This window comes from Nymphaea colorata, chromosome 1 (genome assembly GCF_008831285.2).
Source record: "Nymphaea colorata isolate Beijing-Zhang1983 chromosome 1, ASM883128v2, whole genome shotgun sequence".
NCBI lineage: Eukaryota > Viridiplantae > Streptophyta > Magnoliopsida > Nymphaeales > Nymphaeaceae > Nymphaea > Nymphaea colorata.
The window spans coordinates 14,571,313-14,598,468 of NC_045138.2; the positions used below are offsets into that span (position 1 = coordinate 14,571,313).

Sequence of the window (27,156 nt, forward strand, 5' to 3'; positions counted from 1 at the left end):
ATTATTGAGCACGATATGAATCGCCATCAAATCAGATGCAACCCCTTCAAGTCAACGATGAATATAGCTTATCCAGTTGAACAAAAGTGTGAAGCTGCATTTACTCCGCAGCACAAGGAGACTCAGACATTACAACACCAGAGAGAGATAGACACAGTCTTCTTGCAACAATCATATTGAATATTCTTCAGTTTCCCACACTATTTTATGACTCAAAATACATTAAAATAAGAATCAACATATTGCTCCAACCAGTTCAACAAATAATCACATCGACAAGCCATACCAAAGTATTACCCTAAAATGACTCACTCGAAGTTGGCCAAATTCCAATGCCAAGGCAAGCTTCAACGTTGCAACTGAAGACATAGATATGCTTGGCTATGAGGTCTGAATTATCTGTCGTATGTAAGATGATGAACTCGTCTTAATCACAGAGGTCAGACACCACACACTAGAAAGCAGTCCCCTTGTTGGGCCTGGGAGCCTTAATGCATAACTTAGATATCACTGACAATACATGCTTACATAGTCTGCTTCACATATATATACAGTAAGAACGGTTAGCTCTCTCAAAAGGACCAATTTCTCCTCTTCAACAATATGAGCATGAACAAACTGAACGGCCCTATTTTAGATCATATCGGTTACCAGATGCATTGACGAAATCCATGGAGTTTTGCTGAGAATGATCTACAAGAGGCTGTCCATTTGGAATTTGTGGAGACATTTGGGGTTGTTGAATCTGTGTGCCGCCAAAATGATGCAACTGCTGGTGGTTGGGAAGGAAGAACGATGTATTTGGCTGAGGCAGACTTCTGTTGAAAGCATTCCCATTGACAGATGGGACTTCTCCTGTTACTATGTTTAGTCGCTGCAGCTCTTCCCTTAATGCTTCATTCAAGGCTATTAAAAACAGCAGGATGTTAAAACAAAAGTACGCAATGAGCTGAACTAAAGAAAATTGCTTCAGGGTTGCTCAAAAGAAAAAGAATCAAAATCAAAAGTGTGTGATAGGCTGTCAGAAATAGGATGTATGAACTGAACACTCTGTATCCCGTTTTAAAGGTACACTGTTCAGGGTGGCCAATAGAGACCAACAGCTTCGCATTTAATCACCATCAATGACTTACCCAAGCAATCATCCACAACATCAAATTACTATTTTGAAGACAATACTTTATAAATCTGATTTCTGAGTACACTTCAAACACAATAACATTCAGAATAATGAACGATTTCTTGCATCTATGGGAAGAAGAAAAAAGCATACACTTTTAGTCCATGGCCTGGATGAATTCATCATTCAGGCTTTTCAATATGCAACCACATCATAAATGAGATGTAGAGGACCATATTCCATATTGGCAATAAGCATCATTATTCTTTCTCAATTCAAGTGTGCCATTTGGTCCACTTTTGTCCTGTGAGCCAGAGTTAATCCTAGCACCTATAAATATCAAGAAACAAATAGTAGGGTAAATTTTGCAGTGCCCCTCTCTGTGTCCGAAAATTACAGTTTAAACTTCAAACACTGTGACCACCGTTTGTTCACTGCTCCATGTCAATAACCATCCAAAAACTAGGCAGTTTTCCACTTCATTACAATACGTCAATCGAAATGAAATAACTTAACATGCCCCATTTGGCTGGAGTACATTCAGCTCTTTGATCAGTTTTTATCCAAAGCCAAATAAATGGACATGGCCCATTTGACAGGAGGGGCATACATGACATACTAGGTCACTGACTTAAGGAGACAACCTGCCACGTCACTGATTCAAGTTCAGTCTCTCAAACAATATCATCGAATCAAATAATTTGAGATGCACTTTCCTTCTAGGTCACTGATTTAAGAACCCGAAAAAAAAGGGAAAAACAAGATACCTCCATAAGATTGTTGAGATTTATCTCTTTGGAGACATCCAGTGAAATAGAAGTAACTTCCCAAATCTGACATACTTCATGTAGATATACAATCTAGCTGAATTATAGCAGTGCAACGGTTGTAGATAAATATAGATAGTTTTTATCACATGCTTCTATAGCAGAGAGGATGTCTTAAATAACCCTACGAGTTCAGCTGGAAGAACATCTCCGAAATGTCATTGCATTCAGCATCTGTACTTTTCTCATAAATAAATTGCACAGCGAATAACAGTAATATAGAAAACCCAATGAATGTTAAAAGGTTGACAGGAGAAGATAATGCTGACCCTTTGAGAATGATGTAAAACATTATCTAGTGACTACCCCTGGAACTATAAGAACAATTTCATAGTATACTCTGCTGCAATTGAGTGACTAACAACGAAAAACAAACAACATACAACAGAACCTAGTGTATGCCAGCATCATACTCACAAAGTAATGAATACCCCAAGGCATTGGATCCTCAGAGAATGAGGAGAAATACAAAGTCCCTTCATCCACAAAAAGACACCATGCAATCACCTGTTCAAGTAATTCATGGAGGAATGTCCTTTTCCACCCATTAGAAAAAACCAAAACTGCCCTGGCTTACTTTAGAAACACTAATTGCAAGCGTCACCAAATGTTGCATAGAACTGCAATTTTACATTTTGCATGGAAATTGCAAGACTTAAATCATTTTCTGAAGCAGTGAGAGGAAAAATCCCTTCTCCTCCTACTATGCTTGCTTTATCTCTTCTCCAATGCCAAAAATTAGCTTAACCTTTAAAAACCAGACAACAGAATCATAAATAAACTGCAGTTGCAAAAGCATCATAATGCAAATTTACCATCACGAAGATGTGTTTGTTGCTCCATAGCCTGCAGCCTTAACTTGAGTTCCTTGTTTTCTGCAGTCAGGCCAGTAGTGTCCCTCTGACTTCATTTCCTTTCCCTATCATTCCCTTTGAGTTCGGGGTTTCTCTGAACTAAAATGACCTAACTGGTTCAATATCCCATTACCAGGTCTAGTCTCCAACCTTCTTTTTTTTTTTAAAAAAAAAAATTCAGTTGTGTTGGATAGGTAGTGTACCAGCATGTACGGGTGAATGTGGCAAGCAGTTTCTGAAGGAAGGAATGCCCGATTTGGGGTTCACTTTTTTGCCAGAAGAAAGAAAGCCATCAAACTCAAGTTTTCATCATATGATTGAGAAAGCCATCAAACTCATGATAAAATATTTTTAGGAGGACATTCCAAAACGTTTGTATTTCCAGTGTGTTTGGGTGACATCAAAAGTAGGTTTGAGGAAAGCTCAGTTTCGACAAAATTTCGCGAGAGCAAAACTTAACCCCTTATTAAAAAAACATGGTTTTTGGTATTGGGCATGTTGTACACACATAAACCAGGATCGAACCGACCATATACCCTGTCAATATCGAACGCATTAGTGGTTCAGCAGTAAGGGTAGGAGAAGCCACCCCAACCCTCAAGAATTCTGAAAGGGGTTATGCCACCCATGACAGGGGGGCGGGGAAGACTTCTGCAACGGGTTATGCCAACCATGACTTATGAGGGAAGTGGCATCCGTTATAAACTTAGTCGGGAACCCGACCGATCCTTCCCTCTTTCTCCGTTTCTTCGAGGAAAGCACCGGAATTTTTGCACCGGTAGGCTTTTCCGACACGCTTCCCGGGATTCTCAGGTCCCGGAAATCGTAGCTTTCTGGTGTAACCGGGTCTTGTTTGGGTTCGGATTGAGCAGCTATGGTTGGGAGCCTCGAAGTTTCCCCAGTTGAAGCGAACAATGGTGCGAAGGCTACCGCCGATGACGTCGAGCCGTTGCCGGTGGAGTTTTACCCGTTGGAGACCTCAGACCCAGCCGATTTATTAAGGACGACAAACGGTGTGGGAAGCGTGGGTGGGAAGGCGGAAGGGCAGCGTGCCGGAGATGGTCGGAAGCGGGAGATCGTCTTGGGGAGGGACGTCCATAAGATGAGTCTGGAAGTGACGGAGCCCAAAGCAGACGATGAGGTCACGGGAGATCGGGAGGCCTATATGGCGGGGGTCTTGGCTAGATATAGAAAATCTCTCATTGAGAGGACGAGGAATCATCTCGGTATATTTCCCTGTTTTCTTTCCATCTCTTCATGTTGGAACATTTTTTTTTCCCCCCTTCCGCTGTTTTTCCAACTCTCTTCATTTTTGTGGCCGTGATCGTTGCATAAAAAAATTGGCACACAGATACACACGGCTTACCGCGGTCGTGATTGCTATAGTAACATGAACAGGAATGACAATCTTGTGCACGAAGACTCCTAGTTTATGTGCAAATTTGGTTGTGACTCTGGGCACTGCATTTCTGTAATTCCAATTTTTGAATGGTGGCTACGTTTGATCCTTTTCTGTGATTTCCTTTTATGAAATTTGGGCAGCCTTTTTTTGTGTATTTCTCTGAGTTTATTCTTGTTTGTAATACATGAAGCTAGCCATGATATATGGGTGGTACTGTATAGCTTAAGGTGGAATTTTTTTTTGTTTCTACGGCCACCATAGATGAGCAAATCCTGCCCCACGTAAAAACTGCGTGCGTACTGAATTGCATAAGTCAATTTTTTTGTTGTTCTTAATTGCATCGTATTCCCAATGATGCTCAAGTGCCTCGCCATTCTATAAAGTCGTCAATGATGTTAGTATCCAAATATTATAAACACATAATTATTTCTTATATTAATATAATAAAGTGCTGCGGCCATTCTCAACAGGCCTGGCACTTGATTTTTTTCCTGTAAATGTGGGACCAGTGTGCGCTACACGATTTGATGTAGTTCTCAATTTTCCTCATTACGTCTATTCGCCCATTTGAGTATTAACCTCATTTTTTAAGCTATGCCTTTCTTCCTCGCTGCAGGCTATCCATTTAATCTCGATTTCGATTATGGGGCGCTGGGACAGCTGCAGCATTTCTCTATTAACAATCTTGGAGATCCTTTCATAGAGAGCAACTATGGTGTCCATTCAAGACAATTTGAAGTTGGAGTTTTGGACTGGTTTGCTCGTCTTTGGGAACTGGAAAAGAATGAGTACTGGGGATACATCACGAATTGTGGTACTGAAGGAAACCTTCATGGCATTCTTGTTGGGTGAGAAGAACTGACTCGGAAGTTTCTTATTGTTATCTCCGGCGTTTCTTCATTAGAAAGACAAGCAAGCATATCTTGATAGTCTCAACAGTTAACGCTTCTGACCTCCACTTGGTTCTGCAGGCGGGAAGTGCTCCCTGATGGAATTTTGTATGCCTCGAGAGAGTCCCATTACTCCGTCTTCAAGGCAGCAAGAATGTACAGAATGGGTTGCATAAAAGTCGACACTCGAGCCTCTGGCGAGATTGACTGTGCAGACTTCCGAACGAAGCTCCTCCAGAACAAGGACAAGCCAGCCATCATCAACGTAAACATTGGTAAGGACAAAACCATCCCTGTTCATCTTGCATTATGTGACTCGGGTTCTTTCTCACACAATGTTCGTTTAACGCAATGCAGGAACCACGGTTAAGGGAGCTGTTGATGATCTTGATCTGGTCATAGAAACACTCGAAGAAACTGGTTTTGGTCGCGATCGATTCTACATCCATTGCGATGGTGCATTGTTTGGACTCATGATGCCGTTCGTGAAGCGAGTATGTAGAGCTAACAGATTTTCTCTTGCCGTTTCAATGATACGACGGAAGCTTTAACATATTCCTTTGTGCTGCTGTTAGTTCATGTGGTTTCTTCCCTTCTTAACAGGCACCGAAGGTTTCCTTCAAGAAGCCAATTGGAAGTGTGAGCGTTTCTGGGCACAAGTTTGTTGGCTGCCCAATGCCTTGTGGCGTTCAGATAACAAGACTCGAGCACATCAATACGCTGTCAAGGAACGTTGAGTATCTGGCTTCAAGGGATGCTACCATCATGGGCAGCCGAGATGGACATGCTCCAATATTCCTGTGGTACACAGTCAACCGCAAAGGCTACAGAGGGTTCCAAAAGGAGGTGCAGAAGTGCCTCAGGAACGCGCATTACCTTAAAGACAGTTTGCACGCGGCTGGCATCGGCGCCATGCTTAATGAACTGAGCAGCACCGTGGTGTTTGAGCGCCCGCATGATGAAGAGTTCATTCGCAAATGGCAGCTAGCGTGCCAAGGGAATATAGCCCATGTTGTTGTCATGCCTAATATCGATATAGAGAAGCTTGATAACTTCACGAACGAGCTCATCGAGAAACGGGAGATCTGGTTCCAGGATGGAAAGGCTCAAGCTCCATGCATTGCAGAAGAGATTGGTGGGGAGAGCTGTATGTGTGCTCGTCACAAGTGATCTGGCTCTCCTCTCGGCCAGATGGGAGAGTAGGTTGCAGTTTTTTTTTGTCTTCTGCAAGCAATGTCCGTATATCAGTATTGTTTTTATTTTCCTTCATGTTTCAAGTTTCAAAATATGATTTAGCATTTGGTGCCTGATTTGTTCTCAACACTTCTATAAAGCGGTGCATCTAAATGGTAGCTTCTTAGTTTTTAGGCGGTCTTCTTCGTCTTCATCATTGGATGCAATCGATATGGTTGGGGACAATGTGTTTTACTTTTAGAGCGTCTCTGCTGAATGATTAGACGTTGCAATAGGTTAAGAGGTCTTAGGCTCTATTTATCCTAGCAACCTACACTAGGGAACAGGAGACCATTCAATGTTCAACTTAGAGCTCGTTCTGGCTCATCTACACTTAGCTTTGATAAGTCTCATGCAAACCAGTATTTGGCCCAGTTCAGAGCTCATACAGGCGTCGCTTGGCATATCTTTACTAAGCTCAATATAGAAATAAAGTCCTGCTAAGGTCGTCCATTGTCATACTATATCCATGTAAAACACCAATGACCACACATCTATTTAGATGACATCATCATATCAGCAGTCTAACAGGCCTATCAGGGGCATATATGTGGTCCTTGATGCATATTGTATCAAACGCCAGGCGATCTAGACCTGTATATTTTAAGGAAAATTGGACACCTGATAACCAAAATATCTTAATTATTGAGCACAATATGAATCGCCATCAAATCAGACGCAACCCCTTCAAGCCAACGATGAATAAAGCTTATCCAGTTGAACAAAAGTGTGAAGCTGCATTTACTCCCCAGCACAAGGAGACAGACATTACAACACCAGAGAGAGATAGACACAGTTTTTTTGCAACAATCAATGAGCAACAATCATATTGAATATTCTTCAGTTCCCTACACTATTTTATGACTCAAAATACATTAAAATAAGAATGAAGATACTGCTCCAACCAGTTCAACAAATAATCACATCAACTAATCTAAACATCGACAAGCCATACCAAAGTATTACCCTAAAATGGCTCACTCGAAGTTGACCAAATTCCAATGCCAAGGCAAGCTTCAACGTTGCAACTGAAGACATAGATATGCTTGGCTATGAGGTCTGAATTATCTGTCGTATGTAAGATGATGAACTCGTCTTAATCACAGGAGTCAGACACCACACACTAGAAAGCAGTCCCCTTGTTGGGCCTGGGAGCCTTAATGCATAACTTAGATATCACTGACAATACATGCTTACATAGTCTGCTTCACATATATATACAGTAAGAACGGTTAGCTCTCTCAAAAGGGCCAATTTCTCCTCTTCAACAATATGAGCATGAACAAACTGAACGGCCCTATTTTAGATCATATCGGTTACCGGATGCATTGACGAAATCCATGGAGTTTTGCTGAGAATGATCTCCAAGAGGCTGTCCATTTGGAATTTGTGGAGACATTTGGGGTTGTTGAACCTGTGTGCCGCCAAAATGATGCAACTGCTGGTGGTTGGGATGGAAGAAGGATGTATTTGGCTGAGGCAGACTTCTGTTGAAAGCATTCCCATTCACAGGTGGGATTTCTCCTGTTGCTATCTTTAGTCGCTGCAGCTCTTCCCTTAATGCTTCATTCAAGGCTATTAAAAACAGCAGGGTGTTAAAACAAAAGTACGCAATGAGCTGAACTAAAGAAAATTGCTTCAGAGTTACTCAAAAGAATCAAAATCAAAAGTATGTGATAGGCCGTCAGAAATAGGATGTATGAACTGAACATTCTGTAGCCCGTTCTAAAAGTACACTGCTCAGGGTGGCCAATAGAGACCAACAGCTTTGCATTGAATCACCATCAATGAATGACGCAAGTAAACATCCACAACACCAAGTTAATATTTTGAAGACAATACCTTATAAATCTCATTTCTGAGTACACTTCAAACACAATAACATTCAGAATAATGAACGATTTCTTGCATCTATGGGAAGAAGAAAAAACATAGACACTTTTAGTCCATGGCCTGGATGAATTCATCGTTCAAGCTTTTCAATATGCAACCACATCATAAATGAGATGTAGAGGACCATATCCCATTTTGGCAATAAGCATCATTATTCTTTCTCAATTCAAGTGTGCCATTTGGTTCACTCTTGTCCTGTGAGCCAGAGTTAATTCTACCACCTATAAATATCAAGAAACAAATAGTAGGGTAAATTTGGCAGTGCCCTTCGCTTTGTCTGAAAATTACAGTTTAAACTTCAAACACTAAGACCACTGTTTGTTCACTGCTTCATGTCAATAACCATCCAAAAACTAGGCAGTTTCCCTCTTCATTCCAATACGTCAATCAAAATGAAATAACTTAACATGCCCCATTTGGCTGGAGTACATTCAACTCTTCGATCAGTTTTTGTCCAAAGCTAAATAAATGGACATGGCCCATTTGACAGGAGGGACATACATGAAGTAAGTTCAATCTCTTAACCATGATACCTGGCTGGAAGAACATACGTTAGATAAGAAATATGGTGACATACTAGGTCACTGACTTAAGGAAACAACCTGCTACGTCACTGATTCAAGTTCAATCTCTCAATCAATATCATCGAATCAAATAACTTGAGATGCACTTTCCTGCTAGGTCACTGATTTAAGAACCCAGAAAAAAGAAGGGAAAAACAAGATACCTTCATAACAATGTTGAGATTTATCTCTTTGGAGACATCCAATAAAACGCTTCATCCAATGAAATAGAAGTAACTTCCCAAAGCTGACATACTTCATGTAGATATACAATCTAGCTGAATTATAGCAGTGCAACGGTTGTAGATAAATATAGCTAGTTTTTATTACATGCTTCTATAGCAGAGAGGATGTCTTAAATAACCCTACGAGTTCAGCACTGGAAGAACATCTCTGAGATGTCATTGCATTCAATATCTGTACCTTCCTCATAAATAAATTGCACAGCGAATAACACTAATATAGAAAACCCAATGAATGTTAAAAGGTTGGCAGGAGAAGATGATGCTGACCCTTTGAGAATGACGTAAAACATTATCTAGTGAGTAGTGACTACCCTGGAATTACAAGAACTTCGCAGTATACTCTGCTGCAATTGAGTGACTAACAACGTAAAACAAAAAACATACAACAGAACCCAGTGTGTGCCAGCATCATACTCACAAAATAATGAATATCCCAAGGCATTGGATCTTCAGATAATGAGAAGAAATACAAAGTGCCTTTATCCACAAAAAGACACCATGCAATCACCTGTTGAAGTAATTCATGGAGGAATGTTCCTTGTCCACCCATTACCTAACACAGAAAAAACCACAACTGACCTGGCATACTTTAGAAACACTAATTGCAAGTGCCATCAAATGTTGCATGGAACTGCAATTTTACATTTTGCATGGAAATTGCAAGACTTAATCCTTTTCTGGAGCAGTGAGAGGAAAATTCGCTTTTCCTCCTACTATACTTGCTTTATCTCTTCTCCAATGCCAAAAATTAGCTTAACCTTTAAACCAGGCAACAGAATCATAAATAAACTACAGTTGCAAAAGCATCATAATGCAAATTTACCATCACGAAGATGCGCTTGTTGCTCCATAGCCTGCAGCCTTAACTTGAGTTCCTTGTTTTCTGCAGTCAGGCCAGTTGTGTCCCTCTGTCATCAAAGAAAATATGTTAGAATATTGCACGGCAGAATGCAAATCATGTGGGTTTACTAACTTACTTTATGTTCTAGATAGATATCGACAGAGTATAAAAGACATGACACTTAGTTGTCATACCAGATTTACACCTGAAAATCTTCCTTAACCTTCACCGGCTTTTGGTAGTTCAGAAAAACGATTATTAAACTACTTAACTGACATATAAAAACCTGTAGCATGTCAAAGATGGAGGACTAAGCTACACTTCTCTTTTTCCATCAGAACCCTTCAATTAGCCCCATCCAAGTGTAAATCACAGAAAGTGTAAATAATCAACCTTCATATAACTCAAAAAGTGATGAGGTAATGCAAAGTTATAACAAGACCATAAAGGAGAAATGGCTTTAATAGCCTTTAAATAAGCCAACCCGTTAGTACATGCTTTGCAAAGTGACCAAAACTCTGAATGTTTTATAAGAAACATGACAGGAGATATGCTCATCAGATCAAAATTTTTTATGTTTCCTTCTCTTTTTGACCATCAAATTTTGCTAATTTCACAGATAATACATCCTATTTTTATCAAGAGATGTCATTCATATGGAGTACACTTATTTACAACATTACCACATATGCTAATGATTATATCATCCAAGTTTGGAAATTAACATAGCCGCTACAGAGGCAAAAACAAGTTAAATGTTTAGCAACTTTAAGTGATCAAGTGATCAGAATGAAGGGACAATTGCAATAGATGGCACTTGGCAGAATAGGTAGTGGTTCCAAGGTAGTAGCTTGTCTCTTGACTAAATAGCTAAAACAAGTTACCAATATGAGTTAAAGAAGTTGTAAACAGGCCTTATTTTAACAAACTATCATTGGCTGCAATGATCGAACTAACCACCTACAAAGTAGGAAAAACTTCTTGGGGGAGTTCAGATAACACCCTCAAAAACCCAGTTTTGTGAAAACTTGGTTCCATACAAACCAAGCTTTTTAACCAGCTTTTAGAAATGGATTTTTGTGTTAGAGTGACAAACCCAACACAGTTTTTTGTGAATAACCTGGGGGGTCAGGTTATTCACACCCCCTCCCACCCCCCACCTTTCTGAAAACCAAGGTTTGTCTAAAATGGGTTTTCTAAAACCAGCTTTAATGTCATCCAAACACTCCAAAAATGCTGTTGATTTATAATATGAAGGACGGTATCCATCACTGATTCCAGGAAGCAGAAAATTAAATATCAGAGTTCCCCATTCCCTTGAATTTCAAAGAGTCAAACTGTAACAGATCTCGATATGAAAATATGATTGCTAGAAAATGAAAATGAATTGAGGCAGAATTGCAGGGTGCAAAGCTCTAAAACACCGAGATAAAAAATTTAAACTAAAGAATAGTTAATGCCAATGGAACTAAGGAAATCCTTTTCCTTTGTAATTTGCAGGTGCAATGGTTTCATCCTAACTACAGCTGTTTCTCACAAATGATTGAAGTTTCTTGTCATATGAAATATTACAAATTCAAAGACCAAATTATGTTGGCTTTTCTTTCGACAGAGCAACTAGCCAAATCAAAATGTACACCCTACTTCATATTCCAACTCAAAACTGTCCTTTGTCACATGAGCATATCTCACTCATTGCAAATAAAAGCTGATAACTTCATCGACCACACCCATTCATATTCAATTTACGAACTACGGACCAAAGGGCAGCCCAAAGAAGCCCAATCATGAGTATTTTTATAAAACGTCTGTAGTAAAAACAAAGATGAATCTGAAACGAAATCCTATACCTGAAGCAATGTGAGCTGTGCTGACAATGTGGTTGCCTCTGTCTGAAGTGTCTGAACCTTCCTTTCCAGCTCACTTGTATAACGTATCTTCCGCTCCTTTGACCGTGCTGCAGACTGCCGATTAGCAAGAATCCTGCCCACATAGAGTCAACGTAAACTTAAAAATGAGTTTAAACAGAAATAAGCCGTACCAACATAAGCAACAAACTGAAGCTCGTAATCAGCATCTAAAGCATCACCATATATCTGAATACCGGACTAGCGAATAACAAACAGTGGTCTTTCGGCACATCTCGAAATAAACGAATGCTTGAATTGATTAACGAGTAGGAAGGAAAACATTAGCGAAAAGCACCAGCAGGCAAAAAAAAGCGAGTCAATTTCCAATTCAATGACCAGAATCATGAACTGCAAACACTAGTACGAGTGCCACTAGTACAACTAATCTGAGAAGTGAAAAAGAGTAGCCAATACAAATATGACGAAAATCGATGGCCATATTACTAGAATTCCCACCAAATTTTAAGCGTTTGTGGTAGTTCCGAAACTATAGGGAAAACAATTATGATGACAAGAAAGAGTGATTGGAGGGGGAAAATAGTTGACAAACAACGGAAAAAGGAAATGCAATAAAGAGAGGTAGAAAAAGAAGAAGACGAGCCTTTTAGCCCTCTTTGGATCGAGCAGGGCAAGTTCGGCGAGCTTATCGGCGGGCATGGCTTTCTTCGTGTCAATCATAGGCAACTCCCCCTCCAGCAATGAAGAACCAGGCGAGCCGTCCATGGACCCAGCGCGGCGATGGTGCGGCCTCCGGCCAGCATCAGCCACGGCCCGTCCCCCGTCCTCGACCGAACCCGGCTGAAACGCCATCCTATCCAGGAACGCCGCGTCCATGGATAAGCTCCGCATGTGCGAACCCCCACCGCCACAGCCGCCGCCGGCCGCACCGTCAACGACGATGGGCTGCGGCTCTTCCTTGACGGCGCTGCCCACCTCCGGCGACTTCCCGGTTTCGAGAAGCGCCGAAAACAATCCGCCATCGCCCGAATTGCTGTCATCGGAGAAGGAGGGGACGTCGATCAGGGGAAAATCGGCGTCCATGTCGAAGAGGAAGTCGTCGGGAAGTCGGAAGGCGACCTCGGAGTGGGCCCGTCGGTGGGAGCCCCTGCGGGGGGTTTCCGGCATCTGGTCGATCGCGTCGCGGCCGGATCCCCGGCCACCAAAGAACCTGGCGGCCGCGCCGCCGGAGTACTCCGCCTCCATGACGTCGGAAGGAAACCGCTAGCCGAAACGCGCCAAAGAAATGGTTCCCCAGAAAGAACCTTCCTCCTCTTCGATTATTCTCCTCTGACCTCTCAGAGATGATGGAGAGGACGAAAGAGAGAGATGGAAGCGAGAACGTTGGTTTTTCATTTTTACCTGTTTTTTCATCGTAAACGCGTAGGTGGGGCCCGCCGGCAGGTGTGTGGGCCCCGCGGAAAGGCATGTGTGTTGACTGAGAGAGTGGCCTCTTGTCAAAGATTGGACCGCCGATCGCCGCTGTGGGGCCCGCGTCGGTGTAAGAAGACGAAGAGAATTGTCACGCTTTTTATGTTCCGCTTTGTGCTTTGACAAAGTGAGCTCGAGACACACAACTTTCGCTCGAGGTGCCTCCTCTTTTACCGTAAGTTCGCAAACAGCCTTACATCGTCTTGTTTTTTTTTTTCTCGTGTTGTCTACTTCATTTTTCTAATCATAAACTTATATAATATTCGTTATATTTTATTTAAGTTAAAGCAACAAAGCAAATGATAAAAGCTTAGTGCGAAGAGCCAAAGTGAGGTCCAACTTATGAATATTAAAAAGAATGTGCTTTTTTCCTTAAATTACGACGAAAAAAGGTAGCTCTAGTTAAATATTGTTTTTAGAGTCGGAGGGAGGTGACTTTGGTGGAGGGAGAACCCTTTTTCTGTTTTTGGGGAATAAGGTAAAAAGGGCCTTTGTTTGACCTATTCAATGATTTGGGAGGGCGACTGTCCAACCACCCGCCGTCCCAGCCCCTCCATATCCGGATGCATATAATGTCCATATATATATATATATATATATAAAAAAGATGGATCCCTCCAACAAGGAAACATCTCATCTCATCAAGGCCGCTTGGAGTCTTTCTTTTAATTACATACATGCCCTGATGCATGCATTGGGTTATATGTCATAAGAAAAAGAAAGAAGAGACAATAACTAGTTCACTTAGTCTTCATAATGACATTCTTGATACCAAGCTCAATACCATTAAGATAGCATCCCATAAGATTTGAACCGAGAACCTGATGATCGCACACCACCTAATTCAACCAGGAAACAGAGAGAGAGAGAGAGAGTTTAGATTTCTTCTTTAGATTTTAGTCGAAAGTTGAATGGGAAGGCGCACGTAGGAAAAAAAGAGAAAGAAAGACACCATCACATGCACAGCATGGGATGGCTGCGTGCATAGTGATGCCCATTTTAGGTGTCAATCCTCTCTAGTTTTTTATTTGATCTTATAAGATATCATATGATTAAAATTTAAAAATTTATTCTTGAAAAGCCATCATTATATTCAGTAGCAATAGTTTGTGGCGATTTTAGACTTTTAGTTTTTTAGTGCTTTTAAAATTTTAACCATTCCACAACTATCCAGCTTCTAGTACCATTTTAACACACACACACACATATATATATATATATATATATATATAGAGAGAGAGAGAGAGAGAATAATGCCGAATCCTATATACCAAATTTGTCTAAACGTCATTTATGAAAACTTAATTTTCCTGGTTCGTGCAAGACTGAATTTGTAATCTAAGTTAGTTACGATGGTGTTTGAACACATCATAAGAATCCTACCGATTTGGAAAATATTGTTGATAGAATAATATGATGTCAACATGTACATTTTATTACTATTATCACTAAATAACTTGCTTGGAAAAAAAGCAAAGTTTTTTATTTTCCCCATGAGAGATGGCTGAATACCATTAACGATTAGTGTCATTATTAAAAAAAAAAACAATTTTCTTGCTTTCTGATTGCATCTCTATTCTCCAAAAAAAGATGTCGACCAACTAGTATTATATATATATATATATATATATATATATATATATATAGTGTCTTACAAAACACATCTTGCAGAGTTTTCCAGGTGTTTAGTAAAATCTATTGAAACATTGCTTCATCCAATCTTCCAAGTCCCTATCCACTGTCCATTTTTTGTTAGGATGGAGAAGAGTCAATTGAACTAAACAAGGTATTGACCATGATCATAATTTGATATTAAAATCACATGTGACGTATAACTTTTTTGAGTTTATACGATTCAAATGAATTGACTTCACAGTTCACATATAGAAGTACATTTCAAAGACAATACAATGTTGGAATTGAATACACACACACACCAATGAGTGATTTGTTTAATATGGAGACAATTTGTTTGTGCATCACTGGATTGACCAAGAGAGTAGCCTCATATTCAACTCCAATATATTTATCCAATTTTAAAACAAGCTTTACATGTGCTCAACACATTCAAACATTGAACTTCTTCTTGATTTGATTTTCATTTATAAGTCAATCAAACCTATTGCTTATTATCTTGTGGCTTCTATAAAAAAAAATTTATTTTGCTCAAAATAGAAATTTCCACATACAATAGTAAAAGAAGCAGTTATGAATGATCTAGTAATGGAATATCCAACCCACTACATACGACTGTCATGGGCTGACTTTTCCAAGCCGTATTTGGCTCGCGCAGTGTCGAAGGTTTTCCAAGCCTTCGACCAACCTTAACTCAATCTTAACATAGCAGACGTATTCACCAATCTTCTGGGACTATGGACTAGATGGGGAGTGCATATTATCACCCAAGATTATATGACAGTAGATCATTTGCAAGTCGTGGCCATGAAGTCTTGTTAGAACACCGCCATTCCTTGAAGTGCTTACATACTTTCATACAAAATCTGAGTGAGTGTATAATTTACTTGAGAGGATTCAGACAAAATCTGAGTGGGGGTATAATTCTTTTGGAAGGAAGTCCCCAACTAAAGCCGATTTCCGACTAGATGTCATTAAGGCGGCCGACCATCGCCCTACTCGACAACGAGCTTTCACTTGTTCGCTCCTGCGTGACTCTACATAGTTGTGGTGCGTTTAGAAAGGGGGGGAGGGAAGAGAATTGCCCCTAACCCACGTGCACCCTTGTGTGCATCTAAAAGCTACACTAGGGAACCTATTGATTTCCTAACGATAGACTGATGACCACGATGCACTTATATACTTTATCGTTGCACCACCTCGCTGCACATTCTAAGTGCATTGTTTTTTGCTTGACTTAGCGCCTGATTGGATCTCATTTGCTTCCCGAGCAATGCCCAAACTAGCCAAGCAGCATCCCATACTACTAGCTTGGTCGGGTTAGATATAGTCGGTCCACATCAACTACAACGAAGCACTAAAATTTGAAACAACTATCTTTTTTTCATCTTTGAGTTGAAGGATATATTGTACTTATACTTGGACTAACACCTTCCCCATCTCTCCTAAGTAAGTCAAAACCTTCAAAGCAGGGTATGACCTTGGATTGGATAGCTGTTTTCGTTAAATAAACATTTTTTTTAGAAACAATAATAATATCTCTGGTCATAACACATAGAAATAATAAAATGGAACTTGTATTAGTCAATGCGTGAGGAAGTAGAATACGCAAACCTAAGCAATAAATCAAACGCAAATACTCTAAGATTAGTGGTTGATGTGAAAGTTAAATGGTATTTGTTCTTTTATACTTCAAACCTCATCGATTGACTGCAGAGAGCTTCACAGGCATCAAGAAAATATAAAATTATTGCATTGGGAAGTCCACACTCAAATGGCTCTTAGTTGCTTGTAAGAATTGAGGGATGTATTTTTTTAATATGCAACAACAGATTAATCAAACAACACTAACAATAAAAGAATTTTTTTTTTCTCATATTCATATAAAAAAAATCGACTACTTAACTTATGATTGGGCATGAATAACAAATCCATTCTTCTCGTTTGCGTCGAAGCACGCAAATCCATTATTTTCGTACATTAGCAACTTCCAATATGCACGTAATCGGGGAATGAGTTTCTATTAATTATCTGAAAAATGCTTGCAATTTTTTTTTTATTTATGTCGTTCCTGTGAAAACTTATTTCAATTTATAAAAAAGGAAAAACTGATTTTATTAACACATTTAACAACAGCTATAAGGTGGGGATAAAAACAAAAGGTGATACATAAGGGAAGGCTGAGTATGAAGAACCCCAAATTGCAAATTAAATATTAAAATTTTTAATACTGCACAAAATGATGTAGTTATGTATGTATATTCCTTGGTCTTAAACTATGGGGAAGTGGATTTCAATGAAAGGATCCAGTTTCTCTTGCATTTAATTACTTGAAATAAAATGAGATCTACTTGTTACCCTAATTTGTTGAGTAATATCATCTATGTTATGATTAAGGCATAAGATCTACTTTTGACAATGTATAATTGGTGTCATATAAATTGTTTTAGTTTTATTTTAATAGATCAGTTTGATGTATTTCAGGCATGGTAGGGAAGTGATTAATTAAATTAGCTTTGTATTCTGTAAAGAGGCAAAAGCATATGAAAAAGCTTGGACACTTCACCAGCTACCTTATAGAAAAGGACATGAGAATCTTTCTTCCTACCGGATATTCCACTCATACAAAAAAAAGAAAAATATTTATTGGGTAGCTGATTAATGGAAGCAGAACTTAGCTCACAACCACATAATCCTAAACTAATTCAAAGCCATTACCAACCAAGGTTTGATTTTTCCGTTTGTCTCAAAATAAAGTTGAGGGAGATAATTTCGTGCAAGAATCTATAGTTTATTTTTTTTTAAAAAAAAATAAAATTTATCCTGATTATAAAGATTCATGGTTTAAATATAAATAATACAGGGAAGGGCGTACATTAATCAACAAGTAGGCGAGCCTGATGGATTTGTCAATTAGACATGGACGGACGCCTGTGTTGGGAATTGAAGCAGCAGCGGAAGCAGGTTCACCAGCGGCTTCAGTTTGCACGTGAAGAAGCTGTGGCAACTACTGTGTCTGTTGAAAGATGGAGAAGAAGGAGAGAAAATAGAATAAGAGAAAACAGAAGCAGTGCTAGAGTTGTTCATGGGTTTCCTTGTGAGGCCCACATTCAGGTAATCACCAAAGATTAACCATAAAATGGTGTATTGCAAGCAGAGAAGGGTGGAAGCAAAGGGGGTAAGCCGTGGCCCCACTCCAATTAATTGAAAAAAACAAAAATTTACATTACAAAAATTAAAAATTTTTAGTTGGATAATATATTTTTTATATTTTGGTTTAGTTTGGCCCTACCCAGATAAATTCGTTGAACCATTTGGTCCGCTCTTGAAAAAAATCTTCGATTGTTGGGCTTAAATATACACCCTCACATGATTTCTCGATGCGCAACTTGCGGTTGGGTGAGGAGAGATAAGCGGTTTGATAAACATGGTAACGTTTATCTTAAATTTTATCAAATAATATGAGTTTAACAAACGGTTTTGAAGTTGATCTCGTAACTGCGAGTAGACTCCCTCGCAGTTGCCAGATATTGGGATAGGGTTCAAGGCCAATATCCAAGAGCCTGAAGTTGGACACTGAGTAACTCTAAGTCCACTCACACTTAACTCGATCAAGCTGAGTTAACTTGGACTTAATGACAACAAGAGTAGAGTTTGAGTAGACGAGAAAAGACAGAGCTGAACTTTTCAGAGTTCGAGTAGACGAGAAAAGACGGAGTTAGAACTTTTCAGCCGAGCCCAGATCGAGTCACTCTCCTTAGAGGTGATGCATGTTAAACGGAGGCACGAGAATCGTGGAGCCGAGCTCAGAATCAAAAGCTTGAGTTGGAGGCGGGTTCATGCCAAGGTTTTTCAAGGGCCAAGATGAGCTCAAGTTGCTTTCAATGGGCGCGAACTCCGCTCGCATGTGCCCCATGAAGTCTCGATCGATTACTTATTGTAAGCAACAGATGAATTGAAAACCTCACATCGTCCAAGTATTGTTGTCAACCTTTAAATTTCAATGTGATTCGTTCCGAGTCTCTCTAACAACTGAAGGAAGCCAGTTTTGCACTACATGATCCACTGCTTCAGCAGATTTAAGCAGGAATTACGGCTCATTCTCTCTCTCTCTCTCTCTCTCTCTCTCTCTATATATATATATATATATATATATATATATATATATATATATATATATATATATATATATATTGAAAATGCAAAAAAAAAAAAAAAACTATATCTCACATGGATGATGGACACATACATGACGGAGAAGATGGCCTTTTAAGAGCTTTAGTCAGCGATGTGGCAGCAAATACAAGGCTAACTGCGTGCGGTGATGGAAATAAAAATGGGCAGTTAAAAATAAAACACTCGTAGTTGAGCCTTCTTCTCGTAAATCACCAATAATGTAGGAACCTTTAAGCGATTTACTTTATTTTCTTCATCAGTCCTTTTCTTCTTTTCTCTTTTCTAAAACCGTCTAGTACGGTACGGTTTTCGACAAATAAATGTGAAAGAGAAAAGGTTTGACAATGCCACATTCACTAGGAACCAAAAGCATTAATGCATGTTAAATAATAAAAAAAAAAGTGTGAACATTTAGAAGTTACCAGCAATATTAAACGGTTTGGATTCGGTTTGGGTCAAGGCTTTTATCGAGTCTGACCCGGTTGGATCTCATTTGACCGGATTAAATTTCGGCTTTAGATTGGATCTGGATATTAGAAACCAAATCGGGCGTCCAACTTAGCTGAACATTTGACAGTTACCTTGTTTTGAAAGTTTCAAACGAAGATCCTCAATCAAGTCTCAACCCTGCCATCAACGATAATATCGTGTATCCGACAATACGTATTGTTATGTCAGTCCCGTATTGCTTTATTGAATTTCAAATCTTTAATTTAAAAAGAATTAATATATTTCGAATTGTTTCTAAAAAAATAAAAATGTAAAATTCAAACCTGTATCAGCCCTATATTGTATCGGCAAGGAGCTGAAGATACGATGCATATCTCCTGTTATACAAGGCTTGATTTATTTGTTTAGGCGACCCATTCAAAGCCAAAGCCTGTGTTTTGAAAAATAATATGAGGAGAATCAGGTTTTTTATTTCCTTTTACAAAACCAGGTTTTGTAGAAAAGATAGTTTTTGATGGCACCTAAACACTCTACAAGCTTGGTTTTGAAGGTTAGACCTAGTTTTGGATGTGTTATCCAAACCCTTCCGAAATCTTTTGATATTATTAAGCTTAGCTGGAAATTTTTCCTTAGCTTGCTAGACCCATTAAATGGTTTGCTTTTTAAAGATAGGCACGCTGTGAAATAATATCGGAGCTACACATATGTTGGTGCGGCAACTGCCCTTTAGGTAAAATAATTTTTTTTAATTCTGCTCTACTCTCAATAATTTTAAAAAAGAAGGCTTTAAGGGTCATAGTGCAGTTGGTCGGGTTAGGGGCTTGTATAAAGTATGGTCTCTAGTTTGATTTCCATGTGTGTTATGTTTTTATGTCTTAAGGTGATAGGGCACGACATCCAAATTAAAAGGTACACTGTTACTGTCGTTAACACCGATACAGCTCAAGACCTTGCAGTTAAGGGGAATGGGGGAGGGGGAGGCCTTAGGGCCTCATTTAGGAGGGACGCACCTCTCACCCAAAATTAAAGAAAGAAGATTGGAAATGACACATTAATTTGGTTTGCTCTTTCAAGAGTTCTCGACCATGAAAAGCAAAATTAAAGAAAGAAGACTGGAAATGACACATTAATTTGGTTTGCTCTTTGAAGAGTTCTGGACCATGAAAAGAAGAAGAAGATGAAGAAAGAAACCGATTTAAGTGGTAGGGTTCTAGTAGACCATTAAAGGAAGCATTATAAAGACTGAATATTTTAGTAACGCTATATAGATATGCGCACATGCAGCTCAATGGATGGGTCCTACGGGTACTTGGCATGGTTTATCACCACAAATTGATCTTGTTAATGGAGGGGAGACTGCCACTACAACATATTTCTGAAGTTCTAGAAGAATCAGCAACCCAAAGTTCTAGATCGTTGCTAATTAACTTCATCAACTACCTATGTTGCAGGCAGAGCGCCATCGCCATTGAGAGGTGGTTATGTGCACTAGAGTCTACCAAGCACTCTCCTGGTGCATGACATGTATCTTCCTCACCCACTGATCGCCATTAATAATCCCAGGTGCAAGCCTGTGCACATAATCAGCTGAGGTCGGGCTCACCCGTTCTATTGCAGTGTGCCTGTCTTGAATCTTGAAAGACACATGCTACGGGGGCGCATGATCTTCTTTATAAGCTTTTGCTTTCTTCCGCTCCAATCATTTTCAGCAGAACTACTTTCTGATTTGTACAACCAGTTAAATAATTCAGGAGAAAACAATGATCAAGATTTTTGGCAGGGGAAAAGAAAGTCCAAAGATTCGTCCACTGTAGAAAAGAGAAAAGTTTACGGGGAGGCTTCTTTTCTGTGTCAGATGGCTTAATTTCGTACGTGTAGGTGAAGACAAGGTCCATGCACTGAGCGAGCAAGTACACTGCGATGGTTTTTTATGAACGGCCCTTCAATGTGGGAAGATGCAGTGGTAAGAATGTGGTAAAAACTTGGCAGAAAGTGATCAGGTTCACGCACCAGGACGATGATAAGCTCCTGATCCTCATGACTCATCATTCCGGCATAATTTCACCTTTTCCTGCTGGTCTGTCTCCATTGCCGCTTCTCCTGTGCTGCTCAATGCTGCCATCAGTTGTTAGCAAGTGGCTTTCCGTTGTCTGTCTCTTTAATGCTCGGGGGTTCCATCATCTACATTTCTGTCCACATTCTAAGTTTTGATTTATGAATCTGATCCTACTATGGAGCCTTCATGTTTAGTGTCAAGAAAATCATCAGAGCATGGGCAGCGATGTTCTTCTTCTAGATCTCCATTGAATTCCTGCATGTGTAGAAGAAGAACCAGAAAATTTTATTTGTGCGCTTGATTAATCTCCCCATGATTAATCCATCCGGCGGCCCCTGGTCATATGCATTTAAGCCCACCTTTGTTTATGGAAGGAATTTGTTGATAGTTTATGATCATAATTGCGGCATATATTGGAAGATCTTTATTTTCATGCGTTCATGTTTTTGATCAATTTCTTTATAGTTTGTGACTTTGTGTCAAGTAAACATGTATGTACCAGGATTCGGATGGTTCAAATTACACCCAACCCAACTTCAGTTTTGGCACAGGCAATCAGATTTAAAACCCGTCTTTTTGAGCTCCGAAATCGATAGCCGCCTTTAATGGTAAATTATTTTCGGATTACATTTTTATGAAGTTCTAGTTAAGAGACCTCATTTTGGCTTTATAAAAAATATACTCTTATTTGTTCTGATACAACCATATATCTCTCCATTAGCAGGAATTAGCTAGAGATCCGATTTATATGAAATCGACCATAAAAAGCCATCACATATATTGGCACTCGTATGTGCTTCAAATTAAGCATGAAAATTTGAAATGAGAGAGATCTGAAAGGCGTATGAAAAGCAGATGATCTCTCTCTCTCTCTCTCTCTCTCTCTCTCTCTCTCTCTCTCTCTCTCTCTCTCTCGTTGGGTATTTGTTTCCAATTTCCTTTTGACTGAAGAAACTTCTGCACTAATTAAATTGCACCCAAACCTAAAGTCGCACTAAAATGTTATCTTCAAGTCTTAAACATATCTTTCTTCCCTTTTCTAATAGAAGAATTTGTTATTACTCTTTTGGCTTTTCAACGTACCATTGGAAAAGATGTGTAGTCTATTATGTAGCGAGCGAGCGAGAGAGAGAGAGAGAGAGCGTGGTTTGCACACAATGTCCACACTCCATTTACTCCACAATGCGTTCTTACATGTCGTGGGACATATGTCTTTCTCTCCTTCTCTTTCTCTTCGAAAGAGTGATAGTCGATTCAGCAATGCATTATCTTTGTAGTGGCAAAGTGCAAAAGGAAGAGTATGGGAAAGAGACAATGTTACGTAGGTTGTGGGCATCATCATTTATAGGGTGTAACAGCTCTCCACAGCAATGGGCAGCACAGAAACGAAAACCCAACAGAAATCTGTTTGTTTCTTCCTGGCCTTTCCCTCTCCTCAAGGGCCATGGCTTAAGCATGATCCTTGCTGCTACAACTGCCACCACATTCATGAGATCATTTAATTTAGCTTGCTTCATCAGTTTAGTTTCTCCTTTAGGTAAGCTCGAAAACCTACAAGTAGATAGTAATCAGAAACTGTCAAATGTTCAGATTCAGATCAGATGTACCCTTTACCAGATCTCGTTAACCGGACAGTCACATATTGGTGTTCAAGTCTGAATCTGATTATCAAAGCCAAAGCCAAAACTGATCTGAAATCCCACCTGGTTTTGCAATTCCTAAACAACTCAATCTGCATTGACTGAGACCAAATCTAAGAGATATATATTAGTATAGAAACAGGAAACGGATTGATGCATGGATAAATTGAATCTTATTGGCAGTGGTGGGGGTAGAACTTTTGACCGCGGGCACTTGAGTCAACTGGAGTCTGGTGTGGGCACCGCATGTAGCTGAATCAAGGACCAACTTTACCATAATGTAATTTTTGATGGGCTGGTGTGGGCAGTGGCCGACACCAGTCCACACTGTAGCTCCACTAGGGCTTATTAGGTGTCATTTAATTTTCAGCACCGGATCTGGTCCAGATTTCCACTTGAGTTTCTAACTTTTATTTTCATATTCCACTGATTTAAAGTGGTTTAGTTGGATATCTAATGCGAGTACGATCAGTAGACATCCCTATCTTATGCGGCATTCTTTCCAGAGCATTTCGGATCCTTTCTTTTTTGGGCTACAGTGAAGGTGTTGATACCATTACTAATGTTTTTGACGGTGGCGGAAGCCGTGTCAGTAAAACTTTTACTGACATTTTTCTTTCTTTACTTCTATTTTAGTGGTAGTGATGAGTGAAATACTTGTAGTGATATATGGCAGACCTGATTTTCTAGCAGTTATAAATGAAGAACCAATAACTCTTGTTCAGTTAGAACTCTTTGATTATCTTAGTCTACAACATCTGTTACAAAGTACCATCTTCTACCAAATTAGACGAGCAATACTGGTCAAGCGAAACAGTTCAGCTTGGCTTCTTTAAGGGCTTCCCTAGCAGTGCTTAGTTTGTCTAATCAGAAATGGATGTTGTTTCAAACTGTTGATGGGGGAATATATGAATGTTTTGAAGGGTTTGGCTTGTGAAGCACAGGCCACTTTGGGTCCAAGCACGTTTATTTCTTGCTTCAAAATAGTTGTATGCGATCAGAAAGGGAAAACTCAAGATGCATTGCATTAAACAGGTTTGTTTATGCTTCAAATTTCCAGAAATTTTAAACTAGAGATCCTTCTTTGTGCTTGGCTAATTTTTCTGGTGCCTACTGTGAAAGCAAACTCTGTTTGGTCCGGCAGTTAGAGAATCGAGCAAGATTGAATGTATAAACTTGGGGTCACTTGGATCTTCTTTATTTTCTAGACATATCCATGTTTAAGAACTACGAAACGACAAAAACAAGCGTATGCTGTGAAATTAGATCCTAGTTCTCTGAATCCTCACATCCTGACTTCAGTTAACCACACACACACACAGAGAGAGAAAGAGAGAGAGAGAGAGAGAGAGATGTCAAGTGGCTAAAGGCACCTTATCTTAATTGAGATATGTAAAAAGTGGCCAAAGGTACCTTATCTTATACTAATTGAGATTGGTAAAAAAGTTCATAAACCATGGAATATCATACAGGAGTTTGCCTAGGCAAAAAAGAAGCAGGCAGGCTACCGCTAGAATAGTCGGGCCAGCTTCCATCTTTCAACTTTTTTGGAAAAGCTTATTTTTTTGCTTTTTCCCAAAAACAAAAGGATATAAAAGTTATGTACTCTTACTGCTGCATAAAAGGAGCACTTGCATAAGACTGTTATGGGACAGTCCCCAATCCATGCATTGAACAAATAGGAAAATGTCAAAATCGTCTCCCTTATGAAAAGTTAAACAGAGTTTTTATTGCACACTTTAACTGATCTAATCATTTTGTCAAATGCAATGGTCATAGACGCATCTCATACAATAATCTAAAGGAAATGAGATGGATTCCAATCAAATCAGTACTGCTACAGAATTTAATAAGAAAGCTAGAACTTTCAGCTTTTATTTAAATCGTGGACTACTTTGCTGTGGAGAAACCTATCTTACTTCAAGTCTCCTCTTTCTCTTTAATCTAAAATTGTTATGGGCGTTACAGAAGAAGCAACTGATTGCCCAATAAAGCCAAGATGACAATGCTCTATCTCGTGGCTCACTTCTAGGCTTTAGGAATGGAATCACATTATTCTCTCTTTCCGAGACCTTACATGCTAGGGGAAGAAGAAAAGTAACATAAACTACTGAGTGGAGACACCAAGATTGCAAATGGGCAATTTGGCATGACCCACCTTCATTGTTGCTCTCTTTAGTGCTCATCTGCGTCCACTCAATGCAGTAACAGATCCTATTTTCTTTCCACCCCCAATCGCTTGTAATTTGTATATAAATATGTGCAGCTTGTGGCGAACTTGTGCCAACCACAAGTTCACAATCTTCTTCACTTCTGTAGATGCTTAAAGGCCTCTAATAAAGTCCTTAGGTCGTCTAGTTTTCTGGCTGGGGGTTCTGCCCTCCGGCGAGATTCGAGCTCCAGCACCTCCGTCTAGATCGCTTCACTCTACCAACTTGGCTACTCACTAGCCAACTGCCATTGTCCTTGATTGTTGATCTTGCGTCTACTTGATCTTACCATTATCGTAATCGACATTTTTTTTGTAGACAAGATGGAAAAAGTAGTGATTGGAGTGAACGATCATGCGATGGCGGGTGCTGAGAAGACTGAGTTCGATTACTCTCAGAGGTCTCAGTGGCTGAGAGCTGCCGTTCTGGGCGCCAACGACGGCCTCGTCTCCACGGCTTCCCTGATGATGGGGGTGGGGGCGGTTAAGCAGGAAATCAAGGCCATGATGCTTTCGGGGTTCGCCGGACTGATGGCCGGAGCTTGCAGCATGGCCATCGGGGAGTTCGTGTCGGTATACTCGCAGCTGGAGATAGAGGTCGCTCAGCTGAAGAGAGACAAAATGAGGGGTGAACAGGGAGGCCGTGAGGGTGAGGAAGACGGAGGAGGGCAGCTGCCTCGGCCGTTTCAGGCGGCGTCGGCGTCGGCGATGGCATTCACGGTGGGTGCAATCGTGCCCCTGCTGTCTGCTGCGTTTGTGAGGGAGTACTGGGTCAGGGTTGGGGTGGTGGCCGGGGTATCAAGCGTGGCGTTGGTGGCGTTTGGGGCGACGGGAGCTGTGCTCGGCCGGTCGCCGGTGGTCCGGTCGGCGGCAAGGGTGCTGATCGGAGGGTGGGCAGCCATGCTTCTTACCTTTGGGCTCATGAAGTTGGTCGGGTCGAGGGTGATGTAGCATTAAGGCCAGTACGTGGTGGGTGTTGCATGTCGAAGCTGTCTGTTTCATGCAGCATTAATCTCCTAGCTAGTTTGAGCTTTCTATCTCTCTCTCTCTTTCTCTCTCTCTCTCTCTCTCTCTCTATACAGTGAGGAGAGAGATGAATAGGTATTCTGATCTTTGACGTATGTTTTGCATGAGGCAAGATCTACGAGAGCTTGTTCTGCAGGCCTGGTTTCATCATGCATGAATGCATGGTGGCTGTTTGTTAAATAAGTAAAAGTTTGCACGTCTCTCTCTCGTTATAAAAAGGAAGAAAAATGAACGAGTAGTTCGATCGATGCATGATTTGCATGAAGCGCATTCCATAAAAATTTGGTGTGATCACGAGATAGATGCATTCAATCAAAAATTTGGATAACAAGTTGTCACCAATTTTACAAAATTCGGCAGAAGAAACAAAATGAAACAGAAAACAAGCAAAAGAGAGAAAGAGAGAGCTTAAATCCTAGTACTTGGGGATTATGGGAATCGAACTGATGGCAGGTTAAGCTGTGTTAAGCCCTTTGGAGCCCAAAAAAAAAATAAATAAATAAAAGAAAAGGGAGAGAGAGCTCCATCAATATAGTCGTTGCAACCATATCTCTTTATCATTTATATCTAGTGATGTTCTACCTAACCCCATCTTCCTGATTAAAAATAAAGCATCCACCTAACTCCATCTTACTAATTAATTAAAAAAGAAACTATAGAATAAACACAACCCACATTCTAACTCACTCATAGATGTCGAAAAATGTTCTCTTCACAACCTTTTTGCGATGTTTTTATGAGTAAGTGAATGGAAGTCA

The 27,156-nt window shown here is 40.0% G+C and overlaps 3 protein-coding genes across 5 annotated transcripts; 2 read left to right on the forward strand and 1 right to left on the reverse strand.

The window, feature by feature from the left end:
• Positions 1-492: 492 nt before the first annotated feature.
• On the reverse strand, positions 493-13,109 carry LOC116246333 (transcription factor RF2b-like). Of its 3 annotated transcripts, none has more exons than XM_031618163.2 (4): positions 12,380-13,109; positions 11,719-11,851; positions 2,763-2,847; positions 493-906 (listed from the first exon to the last, which is right to left on the reverse strand). In XM_031618163.2, exons 1-4 carry the CDS (start codon positions 12,979-12,981, stop codon positions 629-631), a joined length of 1,098 nt encoding a protein of 365 aa, XP_031474023.1. In that variant the 5' UTR covers positions 12,982-13,109; the 3' UTR covers positions 493-628. The 3 variants fall into 3 exon arrangements, with proteins under 3 accessions (XP_031474023.1, XP_049935331.1, XP_031474022.1); XM_050079374.1 differs by lacking the exon at positions 2,763-2,847 and adding an exon at positions 9,851-9,935; XM_031618162.2 differs by lacking the exons at positions 493-906; positions 2,763-2,847 and adding exons at positions 7,057-7,901; positions 9,851-9,935.
• LOC116246332 (serine decarboxylase 1-like) lies at positions 2,854-6,445 on the forward strand. The gene is made up of 5 exons (XM_031618161.2): positions 2,854-4,027; positions 4,820-5,051; positions 5,175-5,368; positions 5,451-5,587; positions 5,697-6,445. The coding sequence occupies exons 1-5, from the start codon at positions 3,676-3,678 to the stop codon at positions 6,261-6,263; spliced, it is 1,482 nt and encodes a 493-aa protein (XP_031474021.1). The 5' UTR covers positions 2,854-3,675; the 3' UTR covers positions 6,264-6,445.
• Positions 13,110-25,119: 12,010 nt separating the features above from the next.
• LOC116263820 (vacuolar iron transporter homolog 4-like) lies at positions 25,120-26,594 on the forward strand. Its single transcript, XM_031643611.2, has one exon. The coding sequence runs from the start codon at positions 25,697-25,699 to the stop codon at positions 26,321-26,323; it is 627 nt and encodes a 208-aa protein (XP_031499471.1). The 5' UTR covers positions 25,120-25,696; the 3' UTR covers positions 26,324-26,594.
• Positions 26,595-27,156: the final 562 nt, after the last annotated feature.